Below are 18,415 nucleotides of genomic sequence, written 5' to 3'. Positions count from 1 at the left end.
CAAACAAACAAAAGGAAGTATTTCTTCACTCAGCGCACAGTCAACCTGTGGAACTTCTTTCCAGAGGCTGTTGTGAAGACAGGACTTTAACAGGAGTTCAAAGAAGAATTAGATACATTCATGGAGGATAGGTCCATAAGTACTTATGAGCCAGAATGAGTGTCCCTAGCCTTTGTTTGTCAGAGGCTGGAAATGGGTTATAGGAGAGGGATCACTTGATGATTTCCTGTTCTGTTCACTCCCTCTGGGGCATATGGCATTGTCCACTGTTGGAAGACAGGATACTAGATTAGATAGACCTTTGGTCTGACCCAGTATGGCCATTCTTATGTTCTTATGAGTAAGGGAGGCATCATTGAGCCCTAAACAAAAATTAAAAGTTACCAGCAGACGATACAGCAGATGAATCTAATAGACATAACTATTGTGGTGATATTTTCACTGGACAGAATTATATCCCCATCCAGATTTTCAGAGATTATTCAACCTCAGGCCACATCCACAGAGCCTCTGCAATCCTGAGGACGGGGGTCCTGGAGGAAGCTGTAGGAGAGGCCCTCGTGTGTCTACACTGGAGCTACCCTGCCAAAGGGGAGGACCCTAAAGCTAGGCCAGAGGAAGTGGGCCATGTGAAGTGGATCTTCAGGGTTTGGAAGGGTGATGGGAACCTGGATTGATGGACACTGATGAGGCCATCTTTTTTTTTTTCAGTATCAGCTGCAAATTTCAGAAGGCAAAGTAGGGCCAGGTGTGTTAAGGCTCCCGGTGGAAGATGAAGATTCTCCAAACACACCTGCTTGGAGAGCAAAGTACAAAATCGAGGAAGGCAATGAAAAGAAACAGTTCATCATTGAGACCGACCCTGAGACAAATGAGGGCATTTTAAGCATTGTTAAGGTAGTGTTTCTGAAGCTGTAGATTTGATACAGTATGGCATTTCATAGCATGGACAGATTGATTGCAATGTTAGTAGTTGGCATGGCTGTAATTTGGGGTCAGTTACAGCTCTGAGTTACAAAGAGATGATCTTTCCATAGGAAAAGTCATAATTGCTAATGGAAACTTTTTTTTTGGCATTTGTAGCCTCTGGACTTTGAAGAAGTCTCAGAGAAGAGACTTGTTATTTCTGTTGAAAATGAAGAGCCTTTCTCTTTATGCCATAATGGGAAGCCGACGAATTCTCTGTTAGCCCCCATCACTGCATCAGTGGGTATGGAAGTCCTAGATATAAATGATGCTCCGGAATTTCTCCTTCCACTGCTTTTTCTTGCAAATGAAGAAGGCGTGAAACCTGGAACGAAGCTTGGAGAATATATGGCTGTAGATCCAGATGCGGTGCCAAATAAGATAAAGTGAGTGGAGATACTGTAAACTCTGAGCTGGGGAAATTGTTAAGAAACACAAAGGAAAGAGCTTTTAACTTTAATAAAAAACCCTCTTAGCACAACTATTCTAAACTATTCTAGTATTGGAGTACTAGAGTGGCTGGATGCAGCAACCCTCCAGACATAGATAGGAAATATTTAGTTCTGCTTCTGAAATAGTAAAAGCAATTATGCCAATCATACAGTACTTGCTTGGTCTTTTGACCCTTAACAGTGTTTTTGTACTGTGGGCAAGTCATATTAGTTAGCACTAATATGGGGAAGTTTGCATTGCCACTAGCTACATTGTAAATGTTTTGGCAGATGAAGAGAATTCAGTCCCTAGTGAAGCTGTCTTATCACTTCTCATCAATGAGAAACAGTAAACAAACAAACAAGTGAATTCCCAGAGTGGAAATATCTGGGGCTTAAAACGGAACCAGGAGATGTAATAGAACTGGAATTGGAGTGCCTGAGATATTTAAATCATTGTTTAACCATGGATTTTTATGTCTTGTTTTATTAAGATACAAAATAGTTTATGATCCGGCAGGTTGGATGAATATTGATGAGAACACTGGTATTCTTACTGCCAGGAAAGAACTTGATCGGGAGTCCCCCTATGTGAACAACAGTATTTATCCTGTTATTGTTCATGCTATAGATAATGGTAAGTTTCTGGTCAGAGATAGCAAATGAGACTGCATCTGAGTATGTGCTTTGAGTGTTAAGCCAGGTCTACACTAGACCCGGCAGCTTGGCTTAACGTACGCAACTCCAGTGACATAGAATACGTAGCTGTAGTTGGCTTTCCTTAAACCGATCTTGGTGGTGTCCCCATATGGGAGACCAAAGGGAGCAAACACTCCCATCGGCTTCCCTTACTCCTGGAAAGAGCAGGAGTACTGGACGCTGGCAGAGGTGCCCTCTGAGTTCAATTTAGCGAGTCTTTCCCAACACTGTCTTGCCCTAAAATGATCTCCACCCTGTCCCCTAATCAATGCCTCAAATGAGTGCGTGGGAAAACAGGCAGGCCAGTCTTGCAGTCACCTAAAGTCCACCAATTCTGATCTCCAGAGGACGCAGGGTGTGTGTGTGTGTGTGACATGCCTCCTCCGTGAAAGAGGCCTACTTCCAGCCTTACTTAGCAGACAAGGGCGCTGTCTGATCTCAGATGATCGCAGCTGTGCTTGTAGCTTGCAGAGGGAGAGGTGGGGCATTACAGGTCCCAACCAGCATCTCTGACTTCACCCACACACTAATTAGCAGTGGTACAGACAATGGAGGGCAGGGTAAGGCCATGCTACAATCCCTCATAGACAGATGGGAACATAAGGACCGAGACTGACTTGTCCAAGGTGTCACAGGAGCATTATGGCAGAGCAGGGACTTGAACCCTGGTGTAGCACTGTGTCGTCCACCTTTCTTCTGTAGGTTCTGTGTGCTCATACCTGAGATAGAAGCCTGGGGGGCTGAGAGAGAGAGGATTATGTTCTCGTCCCAATTCACCTTGCTGTGCACCCTGTGGAAATACACCTAAATCCTTGGTATCTCAGCTAAGCCATCGGCATCATGGGATGATAGTATCTGTCTAGCTGACAATAGTATCAAGAGTTACATAACATAAGAATGGCCGTACTGGGTCAGACCAAAGGTCCATCTAGCCCAGTATCCTGTCTACCGACCGTGGCCAGCACCAGGTGCCCCAGAGAGGGTGGACCGAAGACAATGATCAAGCAATTTGTCTCCTGCCATCCCTCTCCAGCCTCTGACAAACAGAGGTCAAGGACACCATTTTATCCCCTGGCTAATAGCCTTTTATGGATCTAACCTCCATGAATTTATCCAGCTTCTCTTTAAACTCTATTATAGTCCTAGCCTTCACAGCCTCCTCCAGCAAGGAGTTCCACAGATTGACAACACGCTGTGTGAAGAAGAACTTCCTTTTATTAGTTTTAAACCTGCTACCCATTAATTTCATTTAGTGTCCTCTAGTTCTTCTATTATGGGAACTAATAAATAACTTTTCTTTATTAGCCCTCTCCACACCACTCATGATTTTATAGACCTCTATCATATCCCCCCTCAGTCTCCTCTTTTCTAAACTGAAAAGTCCCAGTCTCTTTAGCCTCTTCTCATATGGGACCCGTTCCAAACCCCTAATCATTTTAGTTGCCCTTTTCTGAACCCTTTCCAAGGCCAAAATATCTTTTTTGAGGTGAGGAGACCACATCTGTACACAGTATTCAAGATGTGGGCGTACCATAGTTTTATACAGGGGCAGTAAGATATTCTGGGTCTTATTTTCTATCCCTTTCCTAATCATTCCTAGCATCCTATTTGCCTTTTTGACTGCCGCTGCACTCTGTGTGGAAGTTTTCAGAGAACTGTCCACGATAACTCCAAGATCTCTTTCCTGATTTGTCGTAGCCAAATTAGCCCCCATCATACTGTATGTATAGTTAGGGTTATTTTTCCCAATGTGCATTACTTTACACTTATCCACATTAAATTTCATTTGCCATTTTGTTGCCCAATCACTCACTTTGGTGAGATCTTCTTGGAGTCCCTCACAGTCTGCTTCTGTCTTGACTATCCTAAACAGTTTGGTATCATCTGCAAACTTTACTACCTCACTGCTTACCCCTTTCTCCAGATCATTTATGAATAAGTTGAAAAGGATTGGTCCCATGACTGACCCTTGGGGTACACCACTAGTTACCCCTCTCCAATCTGAAAATTTACCATTTATTCCTACCCTTTGTTTCCTGTCTTTTAACCAGTTCTCAATCCAAGAAAGGACCTTCCCTCTTATCCCGTGGCCATGTAATTTACACAAGAGCCTTTGGTGAGGGACCTTGTCAAAGGCTTTCTGAAAATCCAAGTATACTATATCTACTGGATCCTCCTTGTCCGCATGTTTGTTAACCCCTTCAAAGAACTCTAATAGATTAGTAAAACAAGATTTCCCTTTACAGAAGCCATGTTGACTTTTGTCCAACAAATTATGTTCTTCTACATGCTTCACAATTTTATTCTACATGCTTCACATGTTAATTATTACCGGCTAATTGTTTATTCCCTGTAAAGCACTTAAATATTCTCAGGTAAAAAACACACTATGAAATGATTTGACTATCAATCTGATTGGAGACTCAGTCTGGATAATCCTAATGTCCATACATCTTGCTAATGTATTTAATTATTTAGGATCTAATAAGAAACACACTGGGCATGACAGTCATGTCAGACTGTTTCCTCTTGTGAATATCTTGGCCAGGCTCTGTTGTTTCCACCTAGGTGTTCCGCCACAGACCGGCACTGGCACCATTCAGCTTTACTTGTCTGACATCAATGACCATGTGCCAACATTAGTTAAACCTTCCTTGGAAGTTTGTGACAAAGAGAAATGGAATCCCCTCATCATAAAGGCGGAAGATAATGACTCCCATCCGTATGCTGGTCCTTTTACATTTAAACTCGCTGATGACTCAAAAAGTATAAAGCAAAACTGGAGATTAGGAAAGAGTTTTGGTAAGTTCTCCCTCCCACACACCCTGTGAAACTCCTGCTCACTTTGGCATCCCATCACTGTTTGACACAAGCACAGTCATGTTTACCGTCTGTTATATAATTATCACTTCAATGGCTTAAGTTCTGCATTCTCACTTTGGAATAGATTCAAAATAAATCCACGCTCATGACAATGGCGTAGCGTTATACTGGAGTAAACGTGAGTCAGACTCTACTTAGATGTCTTTTAATACAATTGTCCATGATTACAGACTCAGTAGGATTTTGTATCATTCTGCTTTGAGGCCTCTAAAGTAATCTGACATGGGGCAAGAAACTGTTTTCTTTTCTGATCATTGGCACAATTACTGTGGAACTGAAGGCACTATCCATATTGTAAAGTGATAGATCTCTTATTGTATTGGAAACATGTATCAGCTATAACAGGGCTGGCCTGAGGGAAAATGGCTCTGTGGGGGAACTTGTGTTTTGGCACCCCTTGAGTTTAAGTATGCAGTAGTGAAAATTTCAGAAATAAAGCTGTAATCTTTAAGTTTTTATAATTGACTGAAAAAAATTGATATAACAATTGATTCAGTTTGTTAAACTATAAGTCATAAAACATCATAGCTAAGTGTCAAACTAAACCAAAACTAATGAATAACAACAGATACTAAATGTTCATCAAAATGCTAAGATTCAGAAGGCAGCACTGCGAGCCTTTGCTGCTGCAAACTGTGACATTGCTTGTGATGGGGTGAGATTGTGAGCCAGAGTATTCTCCATAGCTGGGGGGTGGAATTGGAGTCTCAGGAGATTAAGGGACAAGGCATGTCCTGGGGGCTCATGAAAAAAGCTGCTAAGTCCTTTGCTCCCCTTGTCTCTGCCCCTTGCAAAGGGAATTGTCATGATCAATTTTTCTTGGCCAATCACTTCCTTTAAGAGCTATGTGGGGAATGGATTATTTTAGATTAAATATTTACCGTAAAATATGAGGCTCAGAAGGAAGGCTGCTGGTTTTGAATGGCATCAGATTGTGAAATGAAACGGTGGGTAAAAATATCTGAATGGGTCACTGCCTTCAGTGGGGCAATTCCTCCACAGTTGGAACTGCTCTGCAGGAGCCCTAGCAGCTCCCTTGCTGCAGTTGCACTTCCCCTTTTGTGCCTGGTGCTTGGCTTGCAGCTCAAGGTGAGCTCCATGCTGTCACATGGGAGCCGCATCTTGCCTGAGTAGCCCTCTGGCCACTTTTGACTCACCAAGGTTGCCATTTCAGATTGTGGGGGCGATGAGGAGGCAATTCTAACTGATGCCAGAGGATACTTAAGCACCTGAAATCTTTTTTTTTTTGCAACTAACTTAGAAATTAGCTATTGATGGCACAGCGTGCGCGCACACACACTCATCCCGAAATATTTCCATCAGTAATAATTCAATTATTTACTGCGAAGGAAAGCAAAAAAAAATGCTGCTCGAGAGCTTGTTAGAGTCAAAATTCAGTGATATAAACTTCTGAACTGGGCTTGTTACAAAAGGATGAGTAAATGAATAGTTAAATCAACAGATCATGTCTGTCTGGTTTTAGGATATTTATTTGGTATCTCTTGACCTGTAATAACACTTAGTGGTTTTTTGCTGTAGTCATGGACAGATTGATTGCAATGTTAGTAGTTGGAACTGCTGTAATTTGGGATCAGTTACTGCTCTGAGTTACAAAGAGATGACTCACAAGGGGAGTGAGGTAATATCTTTTATTGGACCAAATATTGTTGGTGAAAGAGAAAAACCTTTTGGAACTCCACAGAGATCTTTTCCAGGTCTGTGGAGTGAAAAAGGGCCGATCTCTTCTATCAACCAAAGTTGGTCCAAAGCCAAAAAAGATTTTTCCTCACCCACCTTGTCTGTCTGTTCTTCTGTAAATATGATTCAGCCAGCCAGGCAGATACCACCTGCTGTGACCCCCATTTCCCACTCTGTTGGGGGAGCACCCGGGGAGCTGATCTCAGTAACACTCATTTTTCTCATGTCCCCCCCCCCCGACTTACCTCATATTGGGGCTCAGCAGTATTCCCCCTCAGACCAAGTGAGTTCAGCTTCTGAGCCAGAGGAACAGGGAGAACAAGGCCTTGAACTGCTGATGGGGGAGCACAATATAAAGGTTCCCCTCCAACAACTCAAGTGTCATATACCCTCCCTCCCAGCTGGTAGCTCAGCTCTTCCCCTTGTCCTCAGTTTCCTTTGGGAAAGCAGCTGTTCCTTCCTTCCGTACCTAGCCTCTCCCTGCAGAGCTGAAGCAGCAGCAGCAGCAGCAGCAGCAGCAGATCACCCCTCCTCCTCAGTATTGCAAGCTATTTGGTGCACATGCAATTGTTTACCTCTCCTGTCTTGGCCCCAGGCTGCCTCCAGCAAGCAGGAGAGGAAGGGGGAGAGAGCTGGGCAGGCAGAGGTTGGCAGAAAACTAGGGATGGGTTAATGTAACCCAGTGCAGTGCATGTCTCCTTCCCCCCCATGTGTCACTTCTCTGCAGGGGAGGGATGGGATAGAAACAGGGGTTAGCCTGGTGCTGTGATTTTCGCAGAGCTAAATGTGTGCACAGTACACCAGTCCTGCCAGCAGAGCCAGGGGAAAGCCCTTTCCTGGACAAGTGGGGGCGTTTAGGGTGGGGAGAAGAAGAAAAGGGAGAGGTGGACATAGACCTGCACTACACTAACACATACCCACATAGCAGGGCTGCTCTAAACCCGTCAGCCAGAACAGAGAAGGAAGTTGCACACACACACAGTCCTTCAATCTCCACCACAATCCTCTTCCAGCACAGCCTGCTCCAGCCATTCCCCACATGGCTTCTGCAGAACGCCCTCTGTCTCAAGGAGAATGGGGAACCTCCCCCGCACCCTTTCCTGCTGCTGCTCCCACCAGACCAGAGGAGTTACTCGAGACAAGTGAGTGAGTGTCTCTGCCCTTCCAGACCCTGGCTGAGCTGCTGTGTTTCCTCCCTGCTTAGGTAGCTGGCCCCAGAGCAGGTCAGGTGAGACTTCATATGCTTCCCCATCAGCACATCGCCCTAAGCGGCAGTCCTCATCGCCCGTATCAAGGGCTGGCTATAGGCAGGCACTACACCACTGGCCCAAGTTATCTGGGTAGCAGCATGTGCAAATGAAACCCCAAATTGTGAACCCCATCGCGCTGACATTCTGTCCCTTTGTGCTTCCAATCAATTTTCCCACTCTGTGTGTAGACTTCAGAAAGGCTCACAATGTGAAAAAGCCACTTCCCCCATGACCCTGTGCTTTCAGGCAGCTTGTGGCTTTATCCATGAGGCTCAAGAATTCTTACCTTTCTTCTTTTAGGTGACTCAGTTGAACTTTTAATGTTGAGAAGCCTCCCACGTGGCAAGTACGAGGTGCCTCTCCTAATTCTGGACAGGCAGGGATTGTCAAGAAAGCAGAATTTGTTTGTGAGGCTCTGCCGTTGCCATGATGGAAACGTATGTGAAGAACCGAATTTCACGTCATTGAATCTTGGAGGTGGCGCCATTGCTGTGATGTTGGCAGCTTTCTTGTTACTTCTTGGTAAGATACCTGCTAAAATTTACCCCTCGCCCATCACTTGACTATAAGATCTCATGGGAGCTGCTGCCTATTAATATGTGTCCTATTGTACTTGCCTTTAACAAGTTGCAGTAAAATGGCCATTTGAGTCTCCTAGTATGTCTGAGTGCAGCAGAGGTGGAACTAAATAACTGCCCTTTTGTGTCACCACCATTCAGTGGTCTTAAGCAGATGATGTATAGCCTTAGTACATTGTGGAGCCACCTTTGTCTTGCAGTGGGAACCACAACTGTGCTCATGCAACGACCAGTGCAATTTTCATCTCCATCAACCAAGGGAACAGTCTGTTTGGTTGTTTGGCAAAATGCCATCATGTGCCGTTCAATGGCAGATGTCATCCAGTGTTGACAAACGAAGAGTAATGAGCACTGGAAGGGAATCATTTAAGCAACAGGTACACATGGATGCCCCCCTGTAAATTAGCTGTAGTGACTCAGAGAAAAGTCTGAGTTTTATTGGTGGACAGCTCAATTGAAACCTGTGCTCAGCGTATAGTCGCGATCAAGAAAGCTAACAGATGATTGGGCTGTCTGAAGAGCGGGTTAGAAAGTCACACTGTCCATGCTCATTTGGCATCATACCTTGAGCTAGGATGCTCTCTTGTGGAATTGTGTGTTTGTCTCAGAAGTACAATGAAAATAGAAAGGGTCCAGAGATGAGCAGTAGAAATGAACGGTCCCAGAAATTCTTCCAACTAAAGAGAGTGAAAAGCTCAGGGTGGCATATTTTAGAGAGGAGAAGAGATGAAGGCGGCATGTGAAATGTGGATTCTTTCTCAGATTAGAAAGAGGGAGCATCTAATGAAGTTGAAAGGCAGGACACTTGAAATAGATAAAAGGGAATTCTCTCTTTTATAGCATATTGTTAACCTGTGGAATTCACTGCCACAGACATCTTAGAGGCCAAGAGATCTGTAGGAAAATAGAATGTTAGATAAAATATAGACATCTGAACAGACAATGATAAAATTCATCTTTGTTGGATGAAGTTAAAATGTTTAAGGATAAAACTGTTTGGGAATAGATATGCAGAGTTGTGGTAGCCCTGTTGTAATAGAGCCCAAGATATTAGAGACACATGGTGGAGGGGTAATATCTCTTTTTCGACCAACTTCTGTTAGTGAGGGAGCTGAACTGTTGTGCTTATACCACAGAGCTTGAGGTCTGGGAAGCCTATTGAGTGTCACAGCTAAATGCAAGGTGGAATATATTGCTTAGCTTAAGAAGTTAACACTGATTTCAAGGGATCATTCAAGGGGCAGTGGCTTGTTAACACCCCTCCAATACTGAGGTAGGGATGGGAAGGGAAGGAAGAGGTAAGAAGCTGGGGGGAGGAAGGTTTTGATTGTTTTAATAAACCATAAATCCGGTGTCTCTGTTCAATCCATGAACTTTAAAGTCTAGAAAAGTTATGTTTGTGTTTTTATGGTGCTGTGTAGGTTTCCTATGAGGATGGGGACTGATAGGTTCTATATATAGCACGATCACTTTGTGACAAGTGTTCACCCACAGGTTACAGAGTGTTTGTCTTATTTTCCTGTGCAAATTCATTTGGGTATGTCTACACTTGCAGCCTATTTCGGAATAGGGCTGCAAAAGTAGGCATTTGGAATTGCAAATCAAGCCCGGGATTTAAATACCCCGTGCTTAATTTGCATCTTCCCAGCCGGGTGCCATTTTTTGAAATTTACAAGCCCGGAATAACGGCCCACGTCTTCACGCAGCAGTGAAACAGGCATTCGAAATAAAGCCCTATTTCGAACTACCCATTAAACCTCATTGCAGAAAGAATAACAGGAAGTTCGAAATAGGGCTTTATTTCAAACGCCCGTTTCATTGCCGCGTGTAGACGCGGGCCGTTATTCCGGGCTTGTTAAGTGTGGGGCTTTAGTGTCCCAGTACATGAGAGGCATGGGGGAAGGGGACAGAGACAGGTTGCATGGGCGACAGGTGGAACTCTAGTGGGCTACAGGCTATGGGTTGCCCACTAGTGGTCATGCGGTCCACTGAGATAAAGGAAGGCTAATCACCTGGCCTGCTCATTAGTCCTGGTTGCTCATCACTGATGGAGTAGGCTAGACAGAAATTTCCCATAGGGCCAGGTTAACCTCACTGTTGCCTCTTGTGGGGTTTCTTGCACCTTCCTTTGAAACCAGTTTCTGGAGCTGGCTATTGTCCGTGACAGGAAATTGAGCTAGCTGGACCCCATGTCTAACCCAGCCTGATGTTTGAAAGTTACAGAATAAAAGGTGACACAGGGAGGAAGGAATGATCTGAATTCTGGATCTCTACATTCACGGAGCTCAGAGAGGTGCCGAAGGGGTTGTTTTAAAAGGCTATGAAGTGGCAGTTCTGGTCATTCTTTTCACTTTTCAGTGTCTGTCTGTCTTCTGCTGCGGTGTTCATGCGGGTCTCAAACCAGGAAAAAACAGTCCTATCTCCCTTCTGAAGAAGGCAACCAGACTTTAATCAAGTACAATGAAGAGAGTGGAAACGTTTTGTCTCAGGTGAGCAATAGCGAACGTATCCACCTACCTATTGTGAGCATCTTGCCAGCTTGATACCTGTCTGTCTAGATTATCAACCATCTGGTCTTTTCACATATTTGGGGTTGAGCAGAATACTCCTCCTTTTCTCAGCTAAATGTGGCAGAAGAATGACCTATTGTATGGTATTGGGTTATTCAGGTTATGGGGACTAACTCTGCCAATTTCTGGGTAATCTTCTTCCTGGACACCTCATCCTGTCGGAGTGTATTAACAAGGTGAGCATGGTGCTTTGCTGAGGAAAGAGCTGAGTGGCTTCTCTGTCTCTGCTTGCCATGTGATACCAGCCTGTTTGTGAGAACTGGGAAATCACAGCCAACATGACGAAGGGTCGGGGTTGCAAAATACTGGTTGGTATCCAACAATGATTAATAGTTCTTTGTTCTGTACATTTAGTGAATGCATGTCTTCATCTCTGCCCTCCATAGGTTACAGCAGATGATTTGGATTATGCTACCCAGATCTCTGTGTATCCAGAAGTTAAAAAAGAAAAACAAATGTCTGAGGTAACCATCTGTTTGTTTATATAATCTTGTAAATGGAGGAGTCCCTTTTTAATGCCCAGCTGTCTGGAACGGCTTGTAACTGAGACCCCCTATCTCAGGACTGAATGTTGGAAAACTGGGCTGACAACCCAGGATGGTGGTTTGTTCTATATTTAGATTTCACCAAACTGGTAACCAAGGTGAGCTCATGGGTCACTATATCCATCTTACCATGGAGTCACAGAGCATTCCCTTAGACTCTCCAGCCTATCTTATCATCTGGACAGACTAGAGTTTGCAATGAAAGCTCACAAATAAAAAATCAGACCCCATCAGGTTGCTCCGAGTCCCAAGCAATCAGTTACTTGCCCCAGAGCCATTGGTATGCCAGATCTCACACCAAACATAACACTGGAAGCCTATTCTATAGTAAACTAACTACACTGCCAATTTCCCAAAAGTCTTCTCAGGATTCCCAGATTATCTCTGGCGATCTCTGCTTTGCATGTGGTACACTTCTCTCAGAATCAAAACAGCCCTGTGATAAAGAATCTTTCCTTGTATCCATCTTTTATAGCTTCATCTGACAAAAAATAGACAATGTCTCTACCCATGTGGACTTTTCTTTTGACAGTGAGTGAGGAATGAATTTTGAGTCCTTGACCGCCAGTCATCACATTTGATGGCCACTTGCTTTGAAATTAGCACTTTTCTAGTAAAGTCCATCATTAGGGGTATGTCTAGACTACAGGGTTTTGTCAACAAAAGTGGACTTTTGTCGACAAAACTATTCCTGTGTCTACACTACCGCCGAGTTCTGTTGACATAACGTCAACAGAACTCGGCAGTTTTGTCGACGGCAGTAAACCTCATTCTACAAGGAATAACACCTTTTGTTGACAGAGTTCTGTCAACAGAAGGCGTTATTGCATCTACACTGTTCTTTGCGTCTACACTCTCATGTCGACAAAGCAAGCCACTTTGTCGACAGGACTGGATGTAGTCTAGACGCTCTTTGTCGACAGAAGCTTTGTTGACAGTATCTGTCGACAAAGCCTCTGTCGACAAAAGCCTGTAGTCTAGACGTACCCTAGGATTCCAGAAGGTTTCTTTGATGGGTTATTTAGTTACTGGGGTGTTTGCAGTGTAAATGTTTGCTATTACATTATAACAGGACACAGACAAGTAAAAAAAATGGCTAAGTAAAAAAATCCCATTTCCATGATGCTTAAACACCAGATACAGTTTTATACATTTCACAATTGCTTTGGTCAATTGACCTGGGGCTTTGGTATGACCTGGCACCTGGTCTGCTAATGTTACTGAAGTGTCTAACATGCAGCCTATGACATCAACCACAGCGAAAAGAATAACTTAATACAGCCCTATTTGGAAATAAAAACCTTATAACTGAAATGAGATTGTGCTGCCATTCAAAACACTGTGTTTAGTCACTTATTTCCAGAGGCTGAAATTTCTCAGGATTAGTCTCCATCCAGAACAAAATTCCCTTACCCCTTCACCCTCCAAGATTATTAACTCTTGTGTTTGTCATTGCAGGATGTAAATGGAATGGTATCATCTCCTTTCCTTACATCCAGTCAAGGCTATAACCAAGTTCTGTGGGTAAGTAAACTCTACAAACTGTCATATTTACTATGTGTGTTTGGGATAGGACGGGGTGGGAAAGGGAGGGCAGATTAACCAGAGTGGGTTTGATTAAACCCTAATAACTTTCCTGGAATCATGCAACAGTTCCCTGTTTTTATTTTGTAAAGGATGTTGGTAGAGAGGTCCAGTCCATATCAGTAAGGGACGACCATAATTCCCAGGTAAGTAGAATGCTCACTAATAAGCTCCACAAACTATCTGGGTCTGGGTTACAGGTTAGAGAAATGCAAAGCATAATCCCTTAATTTTCATAGCATAACCCTGAGTCTGTAAACCTCATTTCATACACAAGGGTCTCTGAGACTAAGGAATAAATATTGGCAGAGTCAGGTCTTGCATTCGGTGTCTTTAAAAGGAATCCAGTGAATTATTATGATTCACCATGTTCACGATGGTCGTCCCTAGGGGCCAAGCAACACGGGGCCCCCATTGTGCTAGGTGCTGTACAAACTTGGAAAGCAGAAGGTCCCTGCCCAGGGAGCTTGCAGTCTAAATAGACAAGACACCTAGAGGAGAAATGGCTGTAACAGAGTGAGTGCTGAGGAATTTATTCAGACCAGAATGACACTTGTAAAATCTTGGTGGAGGGGCTTCGGTCTGACTGGGGTCCAATGCTGTGTGTCTCTTTCAGAAGGCCCAGTATTACAGACACATGAAGACCCTGCAAAGAAGACCCCTCGCTGTGTTTGTAGAAACAGTGGGTGAAATGTTGAATCAGGTAAGGAATGGCAGGTTTGGAACTCCCTGGTATTGTCAGTGGCTCCCTGCTGGGCTTCCATGGGAACTTTCCAGTTTGGCTGCTGCCCATAGGAGACACTGCCTGACTATCATTGTTGCCAGCTCTGAATGGTGTGGCTTCATCTTCGGTCTGAAGGGGCTAGGGCAGCCCACAAATTGGAATGTCCGTGGAAGCCACCAACTGTTTGAGCCCTGTATCATTCTTGAGTTCTGTAGAATGGGAAAAGGGGCTAGGATGGGTGGAAAGGGCATTTAATGTGCAGCAAATTTCGAACCCCTCATAAGAGCAAGGTACAGAAGCTGGGGGAGCCTGAGGAGAGGCCACTTACAGCAATCTCTGGGCCTTTGCTGAAGCGGTCGTGTCTCCAGCACTTGGGGTACGTCTAAACTACATGGCTCCGTTGACGGAGCCATGTAGATTTGTTTGTTCGGCAAAGGGAAATGAAGCCGCAATTTAAATAATCGCAGCTTCATTTAAATTTAAATGGCTGCCCCTCTCTGCCGATCAGCTGTTTGTCAGCAGCTCAGGGCAGTCTGGACGCTCCCCTGCCGACATGAAAGCCCTTTATCGACCTCCCCGGTAAACCTCATCCAACGAGGCATAACGGGGAGGTCGATAAAGGGCTTTCAGGTCGGCGCGAGAGCGTCCAGACTAGCGCGCTGAGGCGACAAACAGCTGATCAGCTGTTTGTCAGCTCAGCGTGGCAGCCATTTAAATTTAAATGAAGCCGCGATTATTTAAATCGCGGCTTCATTTCCCTTTGCCGATCAGCCTAATCTACGTGGCTCCATCGATGGAGCCATGTAGTTTAGACACACCCTTGGTGTATCACCCACAAGTTACTGGGACACTTGCGTGTGTGTCACACCCACACCTTTTCCTTTCTAGACAGGCGCTGGGCTCTGTGGTGCTTCCCATTGCAGGTGCATAGGTGAAGTCCAGTGTGTTACTCTTTCTGTTCTGTGCTGGCTGGGAACTTGTACTTTTTCATGGCTTCTTCTGACAGCTTCCCTGTGCTATTCTACTGCAGTACAGCTCCCAATTCCAGCGCCCTCTTTGGCATAGCTGATGGGCTGGGCTGCCTCCTGTGCATTAAGGAGGTTGTGTGCTGGGTGGGAATGAATAGCAGTGCTTACAGAAATCATCCTGGGATGTCTTGCTAACCTGCTACTTATTACAAATCCCACTGACTCCTAAACAGATGTTATAATTGGAGTCTCCATACAGATTTTGTTTTCTCATTTGTTCTCTATCCCTTCCTCAGGGGCTCTATCGCCTCCGTGACCAGGAGGAGAACATAACCACTTACCAGCCTCACATATACGCGGAGGAGGGAAAGCTAGAGAGAAGCAGCTCTGTTGGATCCCTGCTGACAGCTGACCATGAACTGCCTGAGGATTTCTTGGAAAATCTGGGACCAAAGTTTGCTGCTTTGGATGAAATCTGCTGGAAATCATTTCAGTCCAAGCCACTGTCATAGGAACAATGGAACTGTGGGGACATTCCCACCGGCTTGGAAGGGACTCGATCCAAGCACACACATCTGCTGACTTTTGGTGGCTGTCTCCTACAGGAAATGTCCCCCAATTTGTGTGTATGGCTGAATGATATACTGTCAACAGCCAGGCAGTGGTTTGGATCGGTGTTTAAACTTCTTTCTGGGTCTTCCCCTTTGGGTTCTCTGCTTGGATTCACAGGCCCTTAGATGTCGGCACAGGGCTCTTTCTTTTATAACAATTACTCCCAGCTGTCTCTGAGCTAAAGAGACTGAAGTGCAGACCCAGTCTGGTCAGGTCCCAGGCATCAGGAAAAGCATCTCTGGCCTCCTGCCGTCAGCTGTTTTTCCCCGTGCTGATTAAAAGCTCAGCACTTTCCTTTATAGTTTCCCTTTGGCCAATTTTCTTTCCCCACTCGCTCTGAAACTTACCCAACAAAGATTGTCATTTCCATTAGCCAGCTGTAGTGGCCCCCTTTCTGCCTGCCCCCATGTGATGCAGAAAGACACTGTTATTGTTGTTGGTACTGAATATCGTGGCTTCCTCTTCTGTGTGAAAGGATGAGCACAGCCCATGAATTGGAATGTCAGAAGAAACAGGTCACCAGTTGTTTGAGCCCTGCATCTTTCCTGAGTTTTATAAGTATCTGTTCTCATCCTTCACACATCTAGAGGTTGGAATCATCTGGAAGTAGGAAGCTGTTTTAAAATCCAACAGATAGTGCTTAAAGCCCATGTAGGATTGTAGAAGAGGATGAAGAGCCACCATCCCGATGATATTCACAGTAGAGCTGCTGGGAGTTTAGATCGCGGAGCAAGCACAGATTGTGGTAAATGCTAAGGTTTTTTTTTAATTAATTAGCCATTGAAGGCTGTTTCCTGCTACTCCTGAATCTGTGTGGCTGTTCTTCTGTATGCAGCTTGTTTTCCACCCGTGGATGCTGGCTCACACCCATTTTATGTGGGCAAAGCCTGTGTTTGTACATTCAAAATAGGTATGTGCTCACTTCAGTGAGTGCAGACATGTTGCAAAAGCAAGCGTCTAGAATCCGGAGGTGGGCCCAAAGTTTCTCCTTGTTTGGCTAGGAAAGAGCAGAAGTTTTGCGGTGGGCTCAGGATGTGGTGTGGGTTGCTTTGGCAGAGCAAAGGAAATAGATGAAAAGTGCCCATAAGGTTTCCATCTAGAGCAACTTCCTGGCTGCATTGTTCCAGGGACATTCTAAGTTCTTTGCTGGGGCAGACACATGCTGCTGAAATGGGCATCTTGGTGCATGCAACGGATGGTCTGAAGGTGGGGGAGAAAGGTCTGGCAACTCACAGGGGATATATCAGCAGCCAGTGTGGGAGGAAGGAGATCCTCCTTCAGCTCCAGTCGGAGCAGCAGGAATGGAGCACTAATCTGCGATGCTTGGTGCAACATAGCTGGTGTCTGCATAACTGCAGGTATGTGCCTTGTTACAATCTGATGACAGGAGCGCAGAACTTAGTCTTATGACCAGAAGGGCACAGCGTCTTATCCTGTCTGGCAAGCATCTGCCTGGGTGGGGAATGTGTGAGTTGGTGACTTTGAGCCTGGAAGTGGATTGTTGGTCATGACCTTTAATTGACATGCGTGAGTTTGTTTAATGGCTTAGCGGGGGTGTTCTCTTTTGTACATATGCTTTGAGGAATCTGAAGGAGGCTTTTTACCTATCTAAAATAAACATACACTCCTGCTCCTGTGTGACCCCCTGGCCTCCTCTCTTGGGTGTCTTTGCGTGTGGAGCTGTCTTCTGCTTGATACCCACCCAGGCCCATTGTTACCTTTTGGGGCAAAGCTCAACTCTCTGTGTTCCTGTTCATACTGTCCTGCTGTCTACTGTAGGTCTGGCTCTATCCTCCACACTTACTAGAGAGGTTGAGGAGGGCCATGTAATAGGGATTCAACCTCTCATTTTCATTGTGTAAGGGGCTGGTCTCTTCTGTTTACAGATCTGTTTCTCCTGTATCCACCATGTTTTAGCACCAGGTGACAGTTGCGTGGGCATGAAATGAAGTGCCATATGCCAGCACATCACCACATGGCTTTGCAAAGATTGAATTTCTGCCAAACCTGGGCATATCCCTAAACAAACCAGCCACAGAATACAATGGCTGGCTTCTTTGCTACAGGGCTTTACACCCCTATTTCTGTGGTTTTGCTTTAACCTTTTCTGTCCTCTTATCTAAATTTAGGAGTGGAAGAGGTCATGGCTCAACAGTGCTAAGCGTCTTGTTCAGATCTTGAGTCAGCACAGTACTAAGTGTTAACAAATAAACCAGGAATGATTAAAGCTTTATGTGGTAGCAGTATGTTACCCCTGTGCATCCTCTTATTGCTGTTCCTGCACTTGTGGCATACACCTCTTTGATTTCTGGAAAATCCATCTTTATAGTGAGAAACAAAAGGAGCTCAAACTAGTTATCTTATTAGAGGGAGCGTAAGCAATGAATTGATCATGGTCAAGAATTATCAGACACTAAAAGGAGCTTTTTAATCTAGTGAGCAATGGCAGAAGAAGAGCTAGATGCTGGAAGTCAAAGTTAGGAAGATTCATACGGAAATAAGACACAGTTTTGAACAGGGTAGATAATTAGTCATTGGACCCAAGTTGCCAGGGAAGTGATGAATTCTCCATTAGTTGGAGTTCTTAATTCATGAGTTAATGTCTTTCCAACGTGCTGTGTGTACACTCTATTTCAACCACAGGCAATTAATAAGATGCAGGAAACACTGGTGAAGTTTGTGGCCTGTGCTATCTGGGAGGTCAGTTTAGAGTAGTGGTTCCCAAATTTTTATACCCTGTGAACCCCTTTCATGCAAATGTCAAATCTCACAATCCATCTCCTAAAAATGACTATTTCCAGGGATTTTCTCCCTTACTTCAACTTAAATTATAAAAGCAGCAATCTTGGAAATATAAAATTTGTTTTTGATAAACTTATTGCACATTATTTGTTATTACATTAGGAT

The 18,415-nt window shown here is 44.5% G+C and overlaps 1 protein-coding gene across 1 annotated transcript in view; it reads left to right on the top strand.

Moving 5' to 3' along the window:
- CDH26 (cadherin 26) overlaps positions 1-17,706 on the top strand; it is a 43,300-nt gene extending 25,594 nt beyond the window's left edge. Inside the window, exons 8-18 of the mRNA XM_025186156.2 lie at positions 712-897; positions 1,084-1,352; positions 1,892-2,034; positions 4,665-4,898; positions 8,228-8,449; positions 10,864-10,994; positions 11,462-11,539; positions 13,079-13,144; positions 13,297-13,350; positions 13,821-13,907; positions 15,193-17,706. Coding sequence (XP_025041941.2) covers positions 712-897; positions 1,084-1,352; positions 1,892-2,034; positions 4,665-4,898; positions 8,228-8,449; positions 10,864-10,994; positions 11,462-11,539; positions 13,079-13,144; positions 13,297-13,350; positions 13,821-13,907; positions 15,193-15,408 — 1,686 coding nt within the window. The 3' untranslated portion in view covers positions 15,409-17,706. The remainder of the gene's footprint in view (positions 1-711; positions 898-1,083; positions 1,353-1,891; positions 2,035-4,664; positions 4,899-8,227; positions 8,450-10,863; positions 10,995-11,461; positions 11,540-13,078; positions 13,145-13,296; positions 13,351-13,820; positions 13,908-15,192) is intronic.
- The last annotated feature ends 709 nt before the right edge of the window (positions 17,707-18,415 follow it).

This window comes from Pelodiscus sinensis, chromosome 18 (assembly GCF_049634645.1).
Source record: "Pelodiscus sinensis isolate JC-2024 chromosome 18, ASM4963464v1, whole genome shotgun sequence".
NCBI lineage: Eukaryota > Metazoa > Chordata > Testudines > Trionychidae > Pelodiscus > Pelodiscus sinensis.
This window is presented reverse-complemented; position numbering and strand designations above follow the sequence as displayed.